The 17,732-nt window shown below is 32.3% G+C and overlaps 2 protein-coding genes across 3 annotated transcripts; one reads left to right on the forward strand and one right to left on the reverse strand.

Moving 5' to 3' along the window:
• Nucleotides 1–2,683: 2,683 nt before the first annotated feature.
• LOC111316335 (auxin response factor 6-like) lies at nucleotides 2,684–12,260 on the forward strand. The gene is made up of 14 exons (XM_089753943.1): nucleotides 2,684–3,302; nucleotides 3,413–3,525; nucleotides 3,866–3,964; nucleotides 4,049–4,105; nucleotides 4,190–4,348; nucleotides 4,463–4,547; nucleotides 5,973–6,063; nucleotides 6,703–6,867; nucleotides 6,949–7,071; nucleotides 7,252–7,327; nucleotides 7,464–7,611; nucleotides 7,727–8,910; nucleotides 9,351–9,541; nucleotides 11,688–12,260. The coding sequence occupies exons 1-14, from the start codon at nucleotides 3,260–3,262 to the stop codon at nucleotides 11,926–11,928; spliced, it is 2,775 nt and encodes a 924-aa protein (XP_089610069.1). The 5' UTR covers nucleotides 2,684–3,259; the 3' UTR covers nucleotides 11,929–12,260.
• Nucleotides 12,261–12,448: 188 nt separating this feature from the next.
• LOC111316765 (ribose-phosphate pyrophosphokinase 4-like) lies at nucleotides 12,449–17,474 on the reverse strand. Of its 2 annotated transcripts, none has more exons than XM_022918884.2 (7): nucleotides 17,151–17,474; nucleotides 15,074–15,389; nucleotides 13,491–13,586; nucleotides 13,286–13,354; nucleotides 13,065–13,193; nucleotides 12,875–12,974; nucleotides 12,449–12,789 (listed from the first exon to the last, which is right to left on the reverse strand). In XM_022918884.2, exons 1-7 carry the CDS (start codon nucleotides 17,288–17,290, stop codon nucleotides 12,659–12,661), a joined length of 981 nt encoding a protein of 326 aa, XP_022774619.2. In that variant the 5' UTR covers nucleotides 17,291–17,474; the 3' UTR covers nucleotides 12,449–12,658. The 2 variants fall into 2 exon arrangements, with proteins under 2 accessions (XP_022774619.2, XP_022774620.2); XM_022918885.2 differs by having other exon boundaries at nucleotides 12,449–12,783; nucleotides 17,151–17,428.
• Between the last annotated feature and the right edge of the window lie 258 nt (nucleotides 17,475–17,732).

Below are 17,732 nucleotides of genomic sequence, written 5' to 3' on the forward strand. Positions count from 1 at the left end.
TAAAATATTATATTAATATAAAAATACTTAAAATAAAAATATTTATTATTCTTTATATTAATATTTTAAAATATTTAAAATAATAATATTTATTATTAAAATATTTATACAGTTAAAATATTCATATTTTATATTGAAAGTATCTATTATTAAATTATAATAAAAATATTTTTATTTATATTTATTATTAAAATAGTAATATAAATACCTTAACAAAAAATATAAAAAAATATATTTTAAACTAAAAATAATAAAAAATTATTAAAAATATTCATATTAAGAAAATAATATTAACATTAATTATTAAAATAATAAAAATATTATTATATGTTTTTAAAATAATAACGTAAAACTATTTATTGTTGAAATACTAAAAAATATTTATGGTTAATAATATAAAAGATAAAATATTTAAAATTGAAATATCAAAAAACCTTTAATGTTAATATTTTAATTTTTAATTAAAATTAAATAAAATACTTTTATTAATATAATAATATTTTAAGTCAAATCAAATCAAGTTTGAGCTTAAAATATTATATTCAAAGTCTTGCTTTAGTAAAACTACAAAAATATTTAAAATTAAAATATAAAAAAGCTTTTAGTATTAATTTTTAATTTTTTAGGTAAAATTAAATAAAAATATTATTTATTAATATAATAATATTTTGAATAAGGTGAAATAAAATTTAAACTTAAAAAATCATGTATAAAGTTCAATTTAAATAAAATTATATTCAAACACATTAATAAATAATTTTACTTATAAATAATTATTTTTTCAAAATTATCTTCTTATTTTCAATAGGGTAAGACAATTTTTTAAAAATTTATCTTATTTTTTGTTAACTAATAAATGATTTTCTTTTGATTAATCAAACTTCTATCAAATAGACGTTTAAGAATATAAAAATTATTTTTCAAAAATTATTTTATACTAAACAATACAGCCTAAATTTTAAAAATTCATAAATATTAGTATATATTAATCAAAACGAATTGGATACAACAGTTTTAGCACCTTGAGCTGGGTCTCCCTGGTTCTGCCTCTCAGTTACACTTGGACAAAGGCCTCTTCTAGCCTCGTACAGCACACATAAGCCGTGACCAATGACTAGACTAACTCCTGCTTTGGCATCGATACCAAACGTGAAGATTGATTTTCTTCGTTGCATGGTTATGTAGGGCCACTACATTGATCATGACAGATAAACATCGAAGGGCCAAGATAGAGTTTTAAAACATCAGTAAATTTTAGGATGAGTATAGTTTTAAGTTTTATTTTTTTACCTGAAATTTCAGCGTTTGATAATCACTATTGATTTAAAATTGAGTTGGATTGAATTTTATAATAAGAACAAGCTCTCTTAAATTTATTTTTTTATTCACAAAATTTAAAATTAAAATTTTATTTAAAAAAATTAAATTTTTTATCATTCAAATTAATAAACATTGATATTTTAATTTTTATATTTTTTGATACTCGTAATAAATTTTAAAATATAATATATTAGTTTTCATATTTTAATAATCTAACAAATCAATCTTTTTGTCAAAAAAAAAAAAGAAAAATTACAAAATATGATAATGAATTAACATTATAAGATTAATGATAAGAGATAAAATAATTATAAAAAAAATAAAAGTTCATAAAATTTATTTTCTTAATTTATTTATATATATATATATATTAATTTTTATGTATTTTTATTGTTATCTTTATAATAATAATTTTTTAATTAATTAATATTTTTTATTTTTTTAAGATAAAATTTATTAAGTCAATTAAATTTACCTATAAATTGAACTGTCAATTATATTTATAAGTTAGATATGCTTGAATTGAATTTTGGATATGATTTTTAAAATTTAGACTCAATTGGATCAAATTATTATTTTATAAATAAAATATTAAGATATAAATATTTTTTTATATTTTAATTTTTAATAGTAACATGAACTTATTTAGGTTTATAAACGAGTCAAGTTGAATCTTGATGAGATTTTAAAAATATTATTCAAATTTGATTCAGTTTATGAAAATTTTTAATTATGATTCAAATTATTAAATTTATTATTTTTTATTAATAAGTGATAGTGTGAAATTTATATAAATTTCATTGAAACTTTTATACTAATATTTTATAACTAAAAAATTTTGATTTTTGAAGAAATACTTTATAATAATGAAATGTTATAAAATAAATAATAAATACACAATGAAATATTTTATGATAGTATATAGTTTAATTGTATATTTTAAACAAACGATAGATAAATTGAAAGGAAAGTAGGTAATTTTTATTTTTAAGATATAAATTTTTTTTATCATAAAATTGAAAAAAAAATTTACTAACAAAATTAAAGGTAAAAAATTAATTTAATTTTTTATATAATTATCAAAATTATTAATATTAAGTAAAAAAATTTATTATCACTTTTTTGTAATTTTATTTTTGATTTAATGGTTACATTAACAATTTTATTTATTAAAAAACCATTTTGTTCATACAAATATAGATCAATGTATTATTTTTGAAAATTTATAAATAAAAATGATATTCACTTAGTAAAAGTAATTTACCCTTTCTCTTTTTATTTTTACGGTAATAATAATGAGAAAAAAAAAAATCTGACTTCACTTCACCCTGGATAAAAAAAAACAATAATAATTGTATTAGTTGATTTCGGATTTCATTTCTTTCTCTCTCTCCTTTCATCCAGCTGCTGTCAATTCCTTCAGCTGTCTCTCTTAAAAAAAAAAAAAAAAAAACTCCGAAAATAATTAAAGTGTCATTCTGTAGTTTTCTTCATAACTCAGCTGAGCAGCTCCAGTAATCAGACGGAAGGGACACTTGGGCGTCGTGAGAGCGTAGTTTTGGAAAGCTTTGAAATTTAGAGATCTGGTGAAGAAGAAAGCTAGGATTTAGCTTGGAAGAGTTTGGATTTTGTTAATGTGAAAAAGAAGCAAGATCTGAGCTTCATGAGGCCCTGTTGAGTAAAGGGTACTTCGTTTTTTTGGATGTTGATTTTATCTTAGGTTGAGAAGCATCTGGTGGAGAAAGGGGGGGTGGGTGGGTGGGTTCTTCTCTTCTTTTCCTTTTAGCTATGGCTTTTGTGCGAACCCTGAATGTACTTCAATAACAGGGGCGCTAGTATTTTCCATTTCAACCACTTCTTTTTTGGTTTTTGTTTGAGAAAAAAAAGCCTTTTTTTGTTTGAGAAAAAAAAAACCTTTTTTTGTTTTGAGATTTGAAGTATGAGACTCTCTTCATCAGGGTTAAATCAGCAAACTCAGGAAGGTAGCTGTTTTTAGCTTTTTAAAATTTTTTATTAGTATTTTCTTTGAGTATAGAGTTGCACAAACTTTTAATTTTTCGAAATTATGAAGTCATGAAAGATTTTTGTATAGGGGAGAAGAAATGTTTGAATTATGAACTTTGGCATGCATGTGCGGGTCCTCTGGTGTCTCTACCACCTGTTGGAAATCGAGTTGTTTACTTTCCCCAAGGTCACAGTGAACAGGTAAGCATGCCTGCATCATTTCTCATGCTTTCTTTTGCAAATTTGATTCTATCCATATGTGCTCAAGAAAATAGATAACAAGCAGAAGTTTTAAGGATGATATAGAATTTTAAATGCCATGCAAGGATGTAGATGTCTTTTCCAGCGGTATGTAATAATAGAACTACCTTGAACCAGCCATTTCAGTCTGCTGAATTTATTCCCTCCTGTTTAGTTGTTAATGCATTAATTGCTTATTGAACAGCTGAAGCTTCTAAAACTAACAGCACTCTATAAGGAACTGTATATTTTGTATCTGATATTTCAGCGTGCTGTTGGTGTTTATGATTTCCCTCTGCAGGTTGCTGCTTCGACCAACAAGGAAGTAGATGCTCATATACCAAACTATCCGAGCTTACCCGCACAGCTTATCTGTCAGCTTCACAATGTGACTATGCATGTAAGTTAAATGCTGAATAGGTTGCTTTCCGTTTAAGGAACTTTAGTTGGTTTCTTATCAAGGCATTTATTCTTTCAAGTACAGGCAGATGTAGAAACAGATGAAGTGTATGCTCAAATGACCTTGCAGCCATTGAGTCCGGTATGGGAACTTGACCTTGTTTGAAGTTTTAGTGGTTTTTAGTCATGTCATTTTTTACTTCTTGACTTGAAAGCATTGTTGTAGCAAGAGCAAAAGGATGAGTACCTACTGCCTGCAGAGTTGGGTACTCCCAGCAAACAGCCAACCAATTATTTTTGTAAAACACTGACAACAAGTGACACAAGCACTCATGGAGGATTTTCTGTTCCTCGCCGGGCTGCTGAAAGAGTCTTTCCTCCTCTTGTATGTTTTAGTTGGTTACAAGCAACTAAATTCACCATCTTCTGGTTTTAATAGAATTAGTTTTACACATTATCCCTTTTATTAATTTTTAAAAAATTATTATTGTACCTTCAGGATTACTCACAGCAACCTCCAGCTCAGGAGTTAATTGCCAGGGATCTTCATGATAATGAGTGGAAATTTAAACATATATTTCGAGGTGAGTGATTAAAATAACTTTGTTCAATATTGTGTTCCAGCATTTTTTTTGAAGAAATTTCAAATTATCATGATTTCGTTGTTTTATTTGTGGTCATGCTATTTATTTTTGTATTCATGTTATATCCAGTTTATTAACTTTTTGAAGAAATTGTTGATTTACTTTTGAAGGAGCTGTAATATTTCTTAACCCCTTGGGTGTTTTATACGGTTGTTTCTAAAAGTTTCGGAAAACAATTCTCAAGGAATAATTTAGTTAATAACCCATGAAATATCCTTGTTATATTCTGCATCAGTTATTGCTCTTGTTAAATTGTGGCTAAGAATCTCTGGAACTGAGATTTACATATTTTGTTTTAGAGTGTGGTTAATATGCGAATCTTACAAAGGGAAGTTAGTTATTTATGATGAATAAGAAAAAAAGATATCTGAACAGGAAATCTTTTAAGAAGATATTACAGATAATGCTTTCCTGTTTACATTGTTAGATATATGCTATTTTTGTAATTTTGCCGTGTCAGCATATCATTTACTTGGTAAGTCTTTTTTGTTTCTCATCTTGCAACTGTTCAGAGTTTTTAGGTCATCTCTTCCTGTATTAAAATTTTGGTTGATGTTGGTGTTAGCACATTGTGGAATATGATGACCTTCTCAAGTGCTCCTCTTTTTTTTCTTTTTCCTGAAATATATGCTTCAGATGAGGTGGATATGTTTGTTTGATAGAAACAAAAAATGTTTCTGGGCCATTTACAAAAGTCAATTTGTCTTTAAGGTCTTCAAGTTGTGGCTTTGATCTGCTTAAGTCCTTTTGCTTTCACAATAAATTTGAGGGGATTGAGAAGATTAATCAGCTGTCTATGATTGAGGCCTTTATTGAAAACAGTTAATCAAATGCTAAACTCTTGGTTAATGATGGTCATCCAGTAGTAATTCTGTAAGAAAAACATTTGAAGACTTCTTGGGAATATTTCCGGTATGCATGATTTACTTGATGGGATCAAATGTTGTATGGAAAGGGAGTCATGCTTAATGGACTAATTAGTCCCCTCTACCCCTTGATCTTGGACAAAATCATTATCAGATGGAATAGCACTTTCATGCTATTTCTTTAGGCTTTGTTGTATGCTGGATTCAACTGAAGGTTTGCCTCATTTTTGTATGCTGGATACAACTGAAGGTTTGCCTCATTTTTTATCATGTGTTGCCTGTTAAAGAAGAATAGCAATTTTTGCTAGTTCCTGTAGGAATATGTTCTGATTTAATACTTGGAATGTCGCATTTACTGTGGGACATTGGGAGCTGTTTTTGGTGAATCACTTTTTATATTTTGAGGGAGGTATATGCCTTCTTGTATGATGAATAGGTTTTGAATTTCACTTGGTGTAATTCCATTCTTTAATCAATTTTTCTCTGCTCTCATATGCAGGCCAGCCTAAGAGGCATCTTCTTACGTCTGGGTGGAGTGTCTTTGTTAGTGCAAAAAGACTTGTTGCTGGTGACTCAGTCCTTTTTATTTGGTAAATAGGTTTTCCTCTCTTCCAAATATAATTTATGATTACTTCGTTTGTAATTGAAGTACCTTTGCTCTGTGATTGGCCGAAGAAGTATCCTGCTAATAGCTGTCAAATCCCTGATGGGACTTGAAACAATCTAGTTAAGTCATCTTGCTTAGATAGTTTGGCAGCAAAAAATTTTTGAATGCATTTTTTGGTGTATGAATATATCTTCTCTGATAAATTATTCGTTTCTATTTTTCATCTCTAAACTGATGAGCCATCTGGTATGAATCTTCCTTGTGTGCACTAAAGGTGGCATTTGGGTAGGTTGGATCACTTTGGGTTGGGAAAATTTGGGTCATTTTATGTCCGGGTTGCTTCAGGTTCGGTTCATTTTGAATCTAAATTGTTTAGTTTTGAAGTTAAATCAATTTTAGTTCAGGTTGTTTTAGTTGACTTTTCTTGGTCAAATTTGGTTGGGTCAGGATCAGTTTGGACAGGTTTTTGGGTTTGGGTCAGCTTTGCCAGCTCTATTGTGCACCATTTATACGTTGGCAGTTGTTAGTACAGCTTTACTGCTTTTTCTTGCCTGCTACTGATCAATGAACTTGCTAAGCAGTCTATAATTTTCTGGTTTCTTTATATGTTTTCTTCTACCAGGAATGAGAAGAATCAATTGTTGTTGGGTATCAGGAGAGCAAATCGTCCTCAGACGGTTATGCCTTCTTCTGTTTTATCAAGTGATAGTATGCACATTGGTCTTCTTGCTGCAGCAGCTCATGCAGCTTCAACCAATAGCCGTTTTACTATATTTTATAACCCCAGGTCAACTATCTAATACTAATTGAAAAAAGACTGATGCTGTTACAACTTAAGACTTGGTCATTTACAGTAGTTTGATTGCAGGGCAAGTCCTTCAGAGTTTGTCATTCCTCTTGCCAAGTACATTAAAGCAGTCTATCACACCCGGGTTTCTGTAGGCATGCGATTTAGAATGCTGTTTGAGACAGAAGAGTCAAGTGTCCGCAGGTGGGTCTTAATTCTCTAAGTGTTTTCTTGCTTCTGGGAATTGCTTAAATATTATGGTGTTTTCTTCCACTGCAATGGTTTTATTTTCCTCAAATAAATATGTCTACTTTTATAAGTCAATTAGCTATAGTATCAATGGCAAATGTAAGTGGCTGATAACTTCAGTGTTTTTTGTATCAGATATATGGGTACAATAACTGGCATTAGTGACTTAGATCCTGTTCGCTGGCCAAATTCGCATTGGCGCTCTCTTAAGGTTTGTTTGAAGTTTCTACGTCCATTATTTGAGTTTCCAATATTATATCTTCTTTTTCCTTTTTTTTTTTCTTGGGCTTAAAAAGGCAATGTGTTCATTACTAGCTGACGTGAAAGCCTTACTTTACTAATCCCAGGTTGGCTGGGATGAATCCACTGCAGGAGAGAGGCAGCCAAGGGTGTCCTTGTGGGAGATTGAACCATTAACAACCTTCCCTATGTATCCATCACCTTTCCCCCTGCGATTGAAGCGGCCATGGCCCTCTGCACTACCCTCCTTCTATGGTATGGTAGAATCTTTGCTATTGATGCTTGGAATTACACACAATATCTTCTTGACTAGACCTAAAATTAGGAGTTTTACTTTTCTGTACTGAACCAGTTTAGTTTTTATTACCAGCTTTCAAGGATGGTGATATGAGCATGAACTCCCAATTGATGTGGCTTCAAGGTGGGGTTGGAGATCAAGGAATTCAGTCTTTAAACTTCCAAGGATTTGGAGTTGCACCCTTGGTACAGCCAAGGCTTGATACTTCTTCAATACCAGGTGTACAATCTGATCTTTACCAAGCAATGGCTGCTGCCGCACTTCAGGAAATGAGGACAGTTGATTCATCCAAACTGGGCTCTCAATCTCTCTTGCAATTCCAGCAACCTCAGAGCACATCCAATGGGTCGCCTGCTCTAATTCAGAGGCAGATGTTACAGCAGTCCCAAACACAAAATGCCTTTCTTCAGAGTTTTCAGGAAAATCAGACTGCTTCACATGTTCAGCTTCTGCAGCAGTTGCAGCATCCCAATTTGTACAATGATCCACGACAACAGCAACAGCAGCAGCAGCAGCAGCAGCAGCAGCAACAACATCAGCAACAGCAACAGTCTCAACAATCACAGCAACTACCACAGTTGTCTGTTCCACAACAGATTCCTAATGTAAACGCTGCTTTTCCTTCTGCATCAGCCAGCCAGGCCCAGTCCTCATCTCTGCCAGCTGTTGCTTCACAATGCCAGCAGCAGACATTTTCTGACCGTCTTGTGAACAATATAGCCACATCTGATGTTTCCTCTATGCAAAGTATCTTAGGTTCATTATCCCAGGCTGGATGTTCCAATTTACTCAATGTGAATGGATCAAACCCAATTATCTCTTCTGCTTTTTTGTCTAAGTCAGTAGCTATTGAACCACAGCTTTCATCTGGAGCTACTAACTGTGTACTGCCCCAGGTTGAACAGTTGGGAACTGCACAGTCAAATGTATCCGAACTTTCTAACTTATTACCTCCGTTTCCAGGAAGGGAGTATTCTGCTTACATTGGTTCAAGTGATCCGCAAAATTTTCTGTTTGGGGTTAGCATTGATTCCTCATCTCTTATGCTGCAGCACGGGATGACAAACCTGAAAAATATCAGAAATGAAAATGATTCATTGTCTCTGCCGTATGCTGCTTCAAATTTCACAAGTGCTTCTGGCACAGATTTTCCTCTTAATTCAGACATGACTACCTCAAGTTGTGTGGATGAATCAGGTTACTTGCAGTCTGCTGAAAATGTTGACCAAGTAACTCCAACCAGAACCTTTGTGAAGGTAATAGTATTTTTCTTTATGTTTGCAATGCATCTTTGATTATTTTGATTATTTGTGAAGGTAATAGTATTTTTTTTTTCTGGTTACTAAGGCATACAAATCACATTTTGAGGCTCACATAGTGTAGGCAAAGCTTTGTTATGTGGGTTTGTCGCTCACTTCCTTCTAATAGATCTCTGATATAATGCCCAACTGACAACAGTGGGTATGAGTTGGATGCCATTGCTAATGAAGGCAACCACTTTTCTTTTCCTATTTTGGCTGAGAAAGTCAATTGGTTAACTTTTAGTGTCTCAAACACATATAGTTATCATGGTGTCATGTATTAATGATATTGTATTGGACTGTCTATTTTATTTCGAAAACTAAGTACGGGATTATGTCTACTTTCTTTCATGGCTTGCAATTCTCATGGTTTTCAATCTTATGCTTGTTGACAGGTTCACAAGTCGGGGTCCTTTGGGCGCTCATTGGATATTTCCAAGTTCAGCAGCTATGATGAGCTGCGCTGTGAGCTTGCTCGAATGTTTGGTCTTGAAGGCCAATTAGAGGACCCTCAGAGATCAGGCTGGCAGCTTGTATTTGTTGATAGGGAGAATGACATTCTTCTCCTTGGTGATGACCCTTGGCAGTAAGTTCCAAACCATACTTATTTATGTTTGAATAATTTTCTGTGACTGTTAAAGATACTCATGGAGAAAATTCTTTATAATTATTGCACCAAATTTCAAACAATTTGGAGAACATTCTTTTCCATCGGTATCAATAACAATTATAAAGTTCATCAAACTTTATAATTTTCTTGAACAAACCTCCTAATTGTCTGAAAAGAGTCCTCACTCAAAGTGTATTCTAAGCATAAGGTTGTCTGATATTATTTACTTTCAAATCTTTTTTAGTTGTTAAACAGTTTTGTGATTATTGCAACCAAATTTACAAATCCATCCAATGCATTAGTAAATTTTATTATTAGTGAACCTGCAGTCTTTTGAATCTGTTCTTTAAGATGGTATTCCAAGGTTTAGAACTTTTCTTGAATGTAAATTTAAATTATTTTTCTTGTAACATGCTCTTCCTTGATGATAGCTCTCATTATTGCTCTGATTCTCCCTTGTTGAAAATTTGCACTTATCAAGCTACTGTGATGCTGATAAGATTTCCTGTGCTGCAAGATTTTTGGTATCAATCAAATTTCAGATAGAGATTCAAGTGTTAACACATGTACTGCAGAATAGGATTCTAACAAATGATTAATTTTAGGGCTTTTAAAATTTCTGGCGCTAAGGGGCGGTAATGATTTCCAGAATTGATTCATACACAAAATAATGAGAAAAGAATCATTAAAGAAATAAAATAACAAAACCTCAGCGGTGATTAGACTAGCAACCAGTAATGCAAGCTTAAAGATGCTGTGAGGGCAGTAACAGTATTTGTTTTATTGACAGAGATTACAAAGATGTGTAGATTTTTATTACTGTCAACTGCTTAAGTTAGGTTTTTTATACCAAGCCGAACTTCTAACTTGGGCTATTAAAATGTATATTTAAGCCAATAGCCAAAAAAAAAAGTATATTTAAGCTCTTGTAAAATACAACCTAGTGAAGATAAAATTTGTTATTTCCATAATACAGAAAGTAAAAACTTGATTCTACCACCTATGTAAGCTCCAATCAATAAATTGAATAAACAACATAATAATCACACTTTTTGTTATTAGATCCTTTCTCGGCATGCTTGCTGTCTGCATATGGAGGCTATTCTGAAAAAGGAGTTGGTTTGGATGGAATTCTTATTTTTGGTTTGGGAATTCCTAGGTGATGCAGGAATGTTTTCTAGACTATTATGTCCCAAAAGAGTTAAAGATACAACAACTTGATGAAAGTCTTCAACACTGTTTGTAAGAATAGAAAACTTATAAAATCGCATCTACGGTGATAATCTACAAGTGACTAAGATTTTGGAAGAGAAGATGAAGCCTACCAAAGGGGAAGTGGGGACCATAATTCTAAAACTATGCATTTTTTGTCCAGAAAGATGAGTATTTACTAAAGTATTGGAAAGTATATTTGAATGGTATTACTAGAATATAAAGGGAATAGTTTGAGGCATCGATCAAAGGTAAATTAAAAAAAAAAAAAAGGGTTTTGATTGCTTGGTTGTGTGATTCAGGGTTAAGGATGTACCATTGCAAAACTGAAATAAATTGAGGGTCCAATGGTCGATGAGGGGGAAAAAAAGGAAAAGAAGGGAAGGATTGAGGAGTGCTAAAAGAATATTATATTTTATATTGGTGTCAAGTGGAATTGAATGGACAAAAGATTTGTTCCTAACTTGCAACATAGGATTAATGTATTTGTTGATGCAAAACAGTATGAAACAAATGAAAGGGTTAAAGTCTTAAAGAGTGTTTTAACGGTGGATTTTGATTTGAAGAGGTTAAAGGTATGATTGAAAGTCATTCAATTTATTAAATCTTGTTTGAAGTTGAGAAAGAGCTATATAACCAATCTAAGTACTTTTTAAGTTATGATTTGAGTGTGGGTTCCATCACTAGAACAATGACATTATAGTTTAATTTGTGTTTCATGCATTCTTAAATGTCTCCGGTATGCAAAATTTATGTATATGTAACTACATCTGGCATGACTTGCAAAAGCATCAGAAGAAAAATTAAAATCTTGAACCCTCTTTCTTTAGAGTTGTGCGGTGGTAGTGAAACTGATAGATTGTTCAAGATTTGATTTTAGTGGATTAATTTTTTGTTGCTTGTTTTGTAGGGAATTCGTGAACAGTGTGTGGTATATCAAGATACTATCTCCGCTTGAAGTGCAACAAATGGGGAAAGAAGGCCTGAATCCTTCCACTTCTGTCCCAAGCCAAAGGCTTACCACCATCACCACCACCACCACCACCACCACCACCACCAATGGTGGCAACCACTGTGATGACAACATGAGCAGACAGGACTTGAGAAGCTCTGGTAATGGAATTGCATCAATGGGGTTTCTTGAATACTAAAGGAAAAATGCTCCTCAAGGCTGAAGTTGGGGATTTGAAAATGAAAGCTGCGCTGATGAATCTTGTACTTGCATGCATTCCGTTGAACTTTATACCCTTTATTGTGGCCAGAGAAATGTACCGCGAAGTTGATATTAAAGCTTGTGTGTCAGAATACTTGTGTAAATTATAACAGCAAATATCTTTAACTTTATAATACTTCGTAGCAGAAGGTTGTATTACGTATAATTGCATTATCTTATCGGCAATTTGTTTGCTGTCATGTAATTTTATATATCATCTACAGTATTTTGACATTACTAGTTCATGAATGATCTTCCTATTTTAACGTAGACCTCATCTACAGTCTTTTTTACCTACATTAGGTCACCGAACACGGGTTTTTATTTTTGCAAAAATATTTATAAATATATTTAGTTTTAAAAAATTATTATGATTATAACGGAACATAAAAGTTTCTTTGTTTTTTATAATCTGTCTGCTTACGAACAGGGCAGCTCATTGGCTTGGTTTGAGAAAATTCTAAAAACTTTATTTTATCACTGAATTAATTAAAGCTAATGAGTTTAATAACATCTTGATGGTCCAAATACATTGAATAGGCGGAGAGCATTAGGGGTCCAGCCATAAAATGCACCTTCTGGTGCACTGAGAATCCCTCTGATCGGACTTCCAAATGGACTGAAAAAAAAAAATTGATACGAAGCAGCTTGGAAATGGGAATATTCGGTTAAATTTGTAGAGAATCAGCAATTGATCCTGCAAGACTCAGAACTTCGAAAGGAGCTGTGTTTCCTATGGCTTTAACAGTGTGAGGGCATGAATCAGTGATCCAAAAGAAGGCAAATCCCTTCTCTGATCCTTGTAAAAAATGGAATCAAATAAAAATCAACACAACATACGTTCAGAGAGAGAGAGAGAGAGATGAGAATGTGGAAGTACTTACCTTCATTCTTTTGCGTAAATCGCTCCCACGAACGCTTAGGAAAAACACCATGAGTCACATATGCACTCACCTTTGCCGCACCATTAGCTACCAAAACTTTCTGGAAGAACAAGAAGAAGTGCATGAAGGAACAATAAGACAAACCCACTCAAAAAAACAAAAAAAAAAGAGATTATCGGATTATAAATACCTGGCATTCATTAAGAGTGCCTCCAGATTGCACTAAGTCGTCAACTATCACGACATGACAATCAGCAGGATTTCCCTCCTTGAGTTGAACTCTCCTCTTGTCACCCTCACGAGCCTTGGTGCAGATAACCTGCCAATCAATTACCATGTAGCTTCAGTCTACTTATAATAAACGAGCACAAAATATAATGTAACTTAATTTAGGTAAAAGTCTAAACTCACCGTTGGAAAATTATCCAACAGCTTGTGAAATCGTTTCCAAGCTCCATCATCCGGAAACGCAACAACTATCTGAAAAACAAATTCAATTTAATTGGAGAGGATTTAACAACCTAGCATAAGCGACCATTTCTAATGCTGACTAGCAGGATGACCACAAAGAAAATTATATTTTGCCACATTCAACATTTGGAGGTGATATACTTACCTTATTAGCATCAGGAAGCTGGTGAAGACGTTGCTTTAGAAGAGGAATCCCAGTTTCAAATAACGGCAACACATGATCTCCAAAATAAAATCTTTCCTATATTATACGGAGAATTAACAATTAATGATCAAGTCTCCTTACAAGACAGAAAATAAGCAAAGCATCGACATAAATATTGTAAGTGATCGATAAACCAATAACACTGACACAGTACAACCAAACAAAAAATTTCATAATCCAAGGCCTAAACTCAGAAAGAAAGCAAAAGGACAAGACAGTATTTTGAGATTGCTTTGGAGGAACAAGTCAAACCATGAGAAGAAATAAAAGAGTCCTCATTGATGCTAAAACCACTATGCTGGTGAGAAGACTATAAACCAAGGGAAACCCTGCCCCTCAACCACTGAATCATAAATTAATCATGTTTGAAAATATAGATCTATTGTGTTATTGCTCATTAAATACACATTAAATATAAGATATAGCATGTACAAAACACGTCGAATGCTTATAAATAAACTTTTGGGAAAAACTACCAATCTACTTCACAAACAAAAGGATCTGTCACTTTCCAAGGCCATGGCCTTCAATGAATGCTGATGCTGATTGAATCAATGTCAACGATCCAAGGTTCATACATTGAAACATCAAATTAAACAATCTGAACATTTGATCAGATACAAAATATCTGGGCTGGGTCAAGAGATGCCCAAATACAAAATTGAAGCTGCACTTTAAAAAAATAAACTAAAATAAAAAACTGGAAAAGACATGCGTCTAATAGAACAAAGGTCATCCAAAACTGGAACTTCATTTCCACCTTTCCTCAAAAAATTGGAACTTCACTTCTTCATCTAATGCATGCTTCTTCATTCAACAATATATTTCTTCTGAGGTATGTCAACTTAAATATTTTTGAGTCAGATGAATAGAAAATGCCTACACATTCTCTATACCAAAGCATGCATATTTGCACATAAGTAATACATAAATATACTTAAACAAATACCATTAAACATGAATGTAAACGTAATAAATCTAAAGCTTTAATATTGCAGTAGAACATCAGTTTCATTTTTTCTCCTCTCTCAATCTTACTATTTAGTTACAAACCTACATCCCAACTCTATCCTATGAGACACACCCAACTGCTTTCCAGATCAAACTGATTAATAATAATCAAAATAGCAGGAACAAGTATCATAATGACAAACTGCTAAATTGGTATCCTCCATTCCAGCATGGCATTGTCCTAAAAGTTGTAAGCCATTGTTAAATTTGAAGCTAAAAAACTATTAAATCACACTTAGTATAATAAGAGCAGCAGAAGAAGTGACTGATTTAAGATATCTTGCTAGATAAGAAACATGACCTAGAGTGAGATTATAGGATTAAGATTCTTGTTATGTTTAAACTCTAAAGTGATTTAAAACCAGGTATTGCTCATCAGCATCATGCTGATGCTAAATAATTAAATAGAACTTTTCAGATGAATCTGATAAGCCGCTTCAGCAAAAAATAAATAAATAAATATTGTAGCAAAGGAATAAATACATAATCATTTCACAGCAAGGAAAACAAACCTGCAGAGCATGGATGTCATAAATGACTAAACTTGTAGGACCACCCCTAGATATGGGAATATTTGACAAAATCCTTGCCATAGTAAATGCAGTTGCTACATCTCCTTCTTCTTCCATTCTCTCAAAGGAGCCAGTCGGAAAGAATGGCAACACCAATGTGAAGGAAGCAACAAATAATCGCGGAAGATTATATATGACAGAAAGCTGTTCAAAGATAACAGCTGGGGAGCTGAAGGATGCAAGAAAGGCAACATGCTGGCCTCGGATATCATGTGCATTGTTTATGTAAAGATTTGGAAATCCATCATCAAAATTCCTGTAAATGAAAGATGTTCAGAATTTCTTATATAAGAATAATCTTTGCTTAAAAACTACTAAATATATATCTTACCAAATCAATTCTAGCTTCAAGACTAGCAGCAGAAAAACTTCAAATTTTTTATTATATGAATTGGAACATTCTAAAGGAAATATATGAAACAGCAAAGATGAGAAAGACAAGAAATTTGAATGTTCATGTCAGTAGTAGAATGCAACAATTGTCATACCACAAATAAGACGTCAGCAAAGCAGATATTGACTGTAATAATTATTTTGCACAAACGTTCATAAAAGCCTATTCCAGTTTGCCAAACTGATTCCAAAATAGGTGTGGATTCATTATCTTGACAGAATAATAAATTTTATCTTGTATGTGGACATTGGAAGTTTGAATATTGAAAACTAAAGATCAGTCTTCAAACACCAACATAAAGTTGAAACTCCAATAGTCCCTTATGTCTTCCCCCCATCCCATCTCTCTCTCTCTCTCCCTCTCCCTCCTTCAAAAAGGATAAAATATTCTTGATTTGGCCGTGATAGAGACTTCAACAATAAAAGAAAGCAAGAAACAGATACATTGTAAGTCAAACATGCAAAAATTGCAAAAGGAGGTGTAATTGTAAATCAAGCAAATGGGATATAAAACTTCTATGTGATGTTTATGCCGCTGCAAGAGAATTACTCAATTGACTTAATGTGGATGAATGTTAAGAACTTCACATGGATGGAATGCATCCGCATCTTCTTTTGATGGTGAGGAGACCAATGGCAATAGCATGTTACTGTCAGCCTCAAACTTTTTTTTTTTTTTTTTGAAAAAGTAAAAATTTCAATGATGCAATGGTAAAGATGTTTGCTTTTGGAATAGGGGAGTGGTGATTGGAGTCATCCAAAATGCAAGAAGTATACAAGTTCCAAGCAAGCTTCTAGGAGATTTTATGACTGATGATGTGTATCTATCACTTAGATTGGCTCAGTTTCATGGAAGGGCTTGAAAGTAAGAACATAGACAGGTTAACATGCTCTTGAGAGAGAAGAATTTTCAAGAGAAATCAACTAGTTAAAACATCAAAACAAACTGATTTTACGAGTTAACGAAAGCAATGGTCTATTGTTAAGGGTTGACCAACGTATGAGTGGGTTTGGAACTAAGAAACTTGGACCACGTTATTTCCAGTCTTGACAAAATGCTCCCAAACTCTATTGTCAAACAGTCCCCCTTGAATCAAAGCTTATCACTCATTGGCAGTAGCACGATTCTTAGAACTACGTTTGCAATATAGAATCAACTGCAAATATGAAATGATAGCATACAGAACCCAGCAATAAACACACCAAGGAAATTCATTAGAATCTCATAAAACTACAGAATATAAACAAAGTAGAAAAGCAAAAAATCCATGAATTCACATCCAAATAAAAAGCATAAGTTTTCACTATTCTCTTCAGAGTAAAAAAAGAGCACATGCTCTGTCACAACATAGTTCATAGAATTCTTTGCCACTTATCCTAAAACCCCAATTTGATCATACCCTCCAGTTTTCCTATATTTTTTTATCAACTATGTTTTTCAAAATTCAAGCATTCAATAAACAGACGAATCAAAAGCAAGAAAAAAAATACCCATCATAAAAAAAAAAAAAAAAGCAAAAAAGAAAAAGAAAAAAATCCCAGGAACTGACAACATGACAGTTATCATTCTTAACAGAAAGCAATAAAGATTTTTACGAATGAATTTAGGCAGATGAGTGAGTACCTCCAGTTGATAGATTGAAGGGTAATGAATTCAGAATGAGTAGCAACTTTACGGGCAAGTTCTTCACATTCCATACAATAAAACAAATGAACTTGCTTCTTATTTCGGCACTTCAACTCTCCCATGTTATTGTTCTCCATTTTTGTTCTCCCTTTTTTTTCTTTTAACTTTTCTCAAAAATAAAAAGAGAAAGACTTTAGAGTTTAGACAGAGATAGTGAGACAAAGATTTTTAAATAAGTTAGAAGCACGAGGAACGGCTACGACCGCCATCCACTGTCGTTACAGTCTACGCTCTTGACTCGCTACTTATCTCTTTTGTCTTGGTCCGTCTCCGTTTTCCATGTTTTTCTTTTCATCTTTGGTTTTTTTGGTAATTTTTTATTGAAAAAATGGGTTAAATATAAAAATAACCTTATATTATATATATATATATTTTCAATTTAATACTTAAAAAATAAAATTATTAATTTGATACTTAAACTTTTATTTCATCATTTATTTTGATATTTCAAACTAATTTTATTAGTTAACTTGTTGACATAACATAAATATTTAATAAAATATTGATATATTTCAAAAA

Source organism: Durio zibethinus, chromosome 24 (assembly GCF_047325235.1).
Source record: "Durio zibethinus cultivar Kanyao isolate XHJ-2024 chromosome 24, ASM4732523v1, whole genome shotgun sequence".
In the NCBI taxonomy this organism is placed as follows: domain Eukaryota; kingdom Viridiplantae; phylum Streptophyta; class Magnoliopsida; order Malvales; family Malvaceae; genus Durio; species Durio zibethinus.

Excerpts from the sequence above, each read along its gene's own strand:
- LOC111316335 (XM_089753943.1), top strand. The coding sequence starts at position 3,260 with ATGAGACTCTCTTCATCAGGGTTAAATCAGCAAACTCAGGAAG. Across the intron at positions 3,526-3,865 it reads CCCAAGGTCACAGTGAACAG|GTTGCTGCTTCGACCAACAA; the intron begins GTAAGCATGCCT and ends TTCCCTCTGCAG. Across the intron at positions 7,328-7,463 it reads CGCATTGGCGCTCTCTTAAG|GTTGGCTGGGATGAATCCAC; the intron begins GTTTGTTTGAAG and ends TACTAATCCCAG.
- LOC111316765 (XM_022918884.2), bottom strand. The coding sequence starts at position 17,290 with ATGGAGAACAATAACATGGGAGAGTTGAAGTGCCGAAATAAGAAGCAA. Across the intron at positions 13,587-15,073 it reads ATGACATCCATGCTCTGCAG|GAAAGATTTTATTTTGGAGA; the intron begins GTTTGTTTTCCT and ends CGTATAATATAG. Across the intron at positions 12,790-12,874 it reads ATTTACGCAAAAGAATGAAG|GATCAGAGAAGGGATTTGCC; the intron begins GTAAGTACTTCC and ends ATTTTTTACAAG.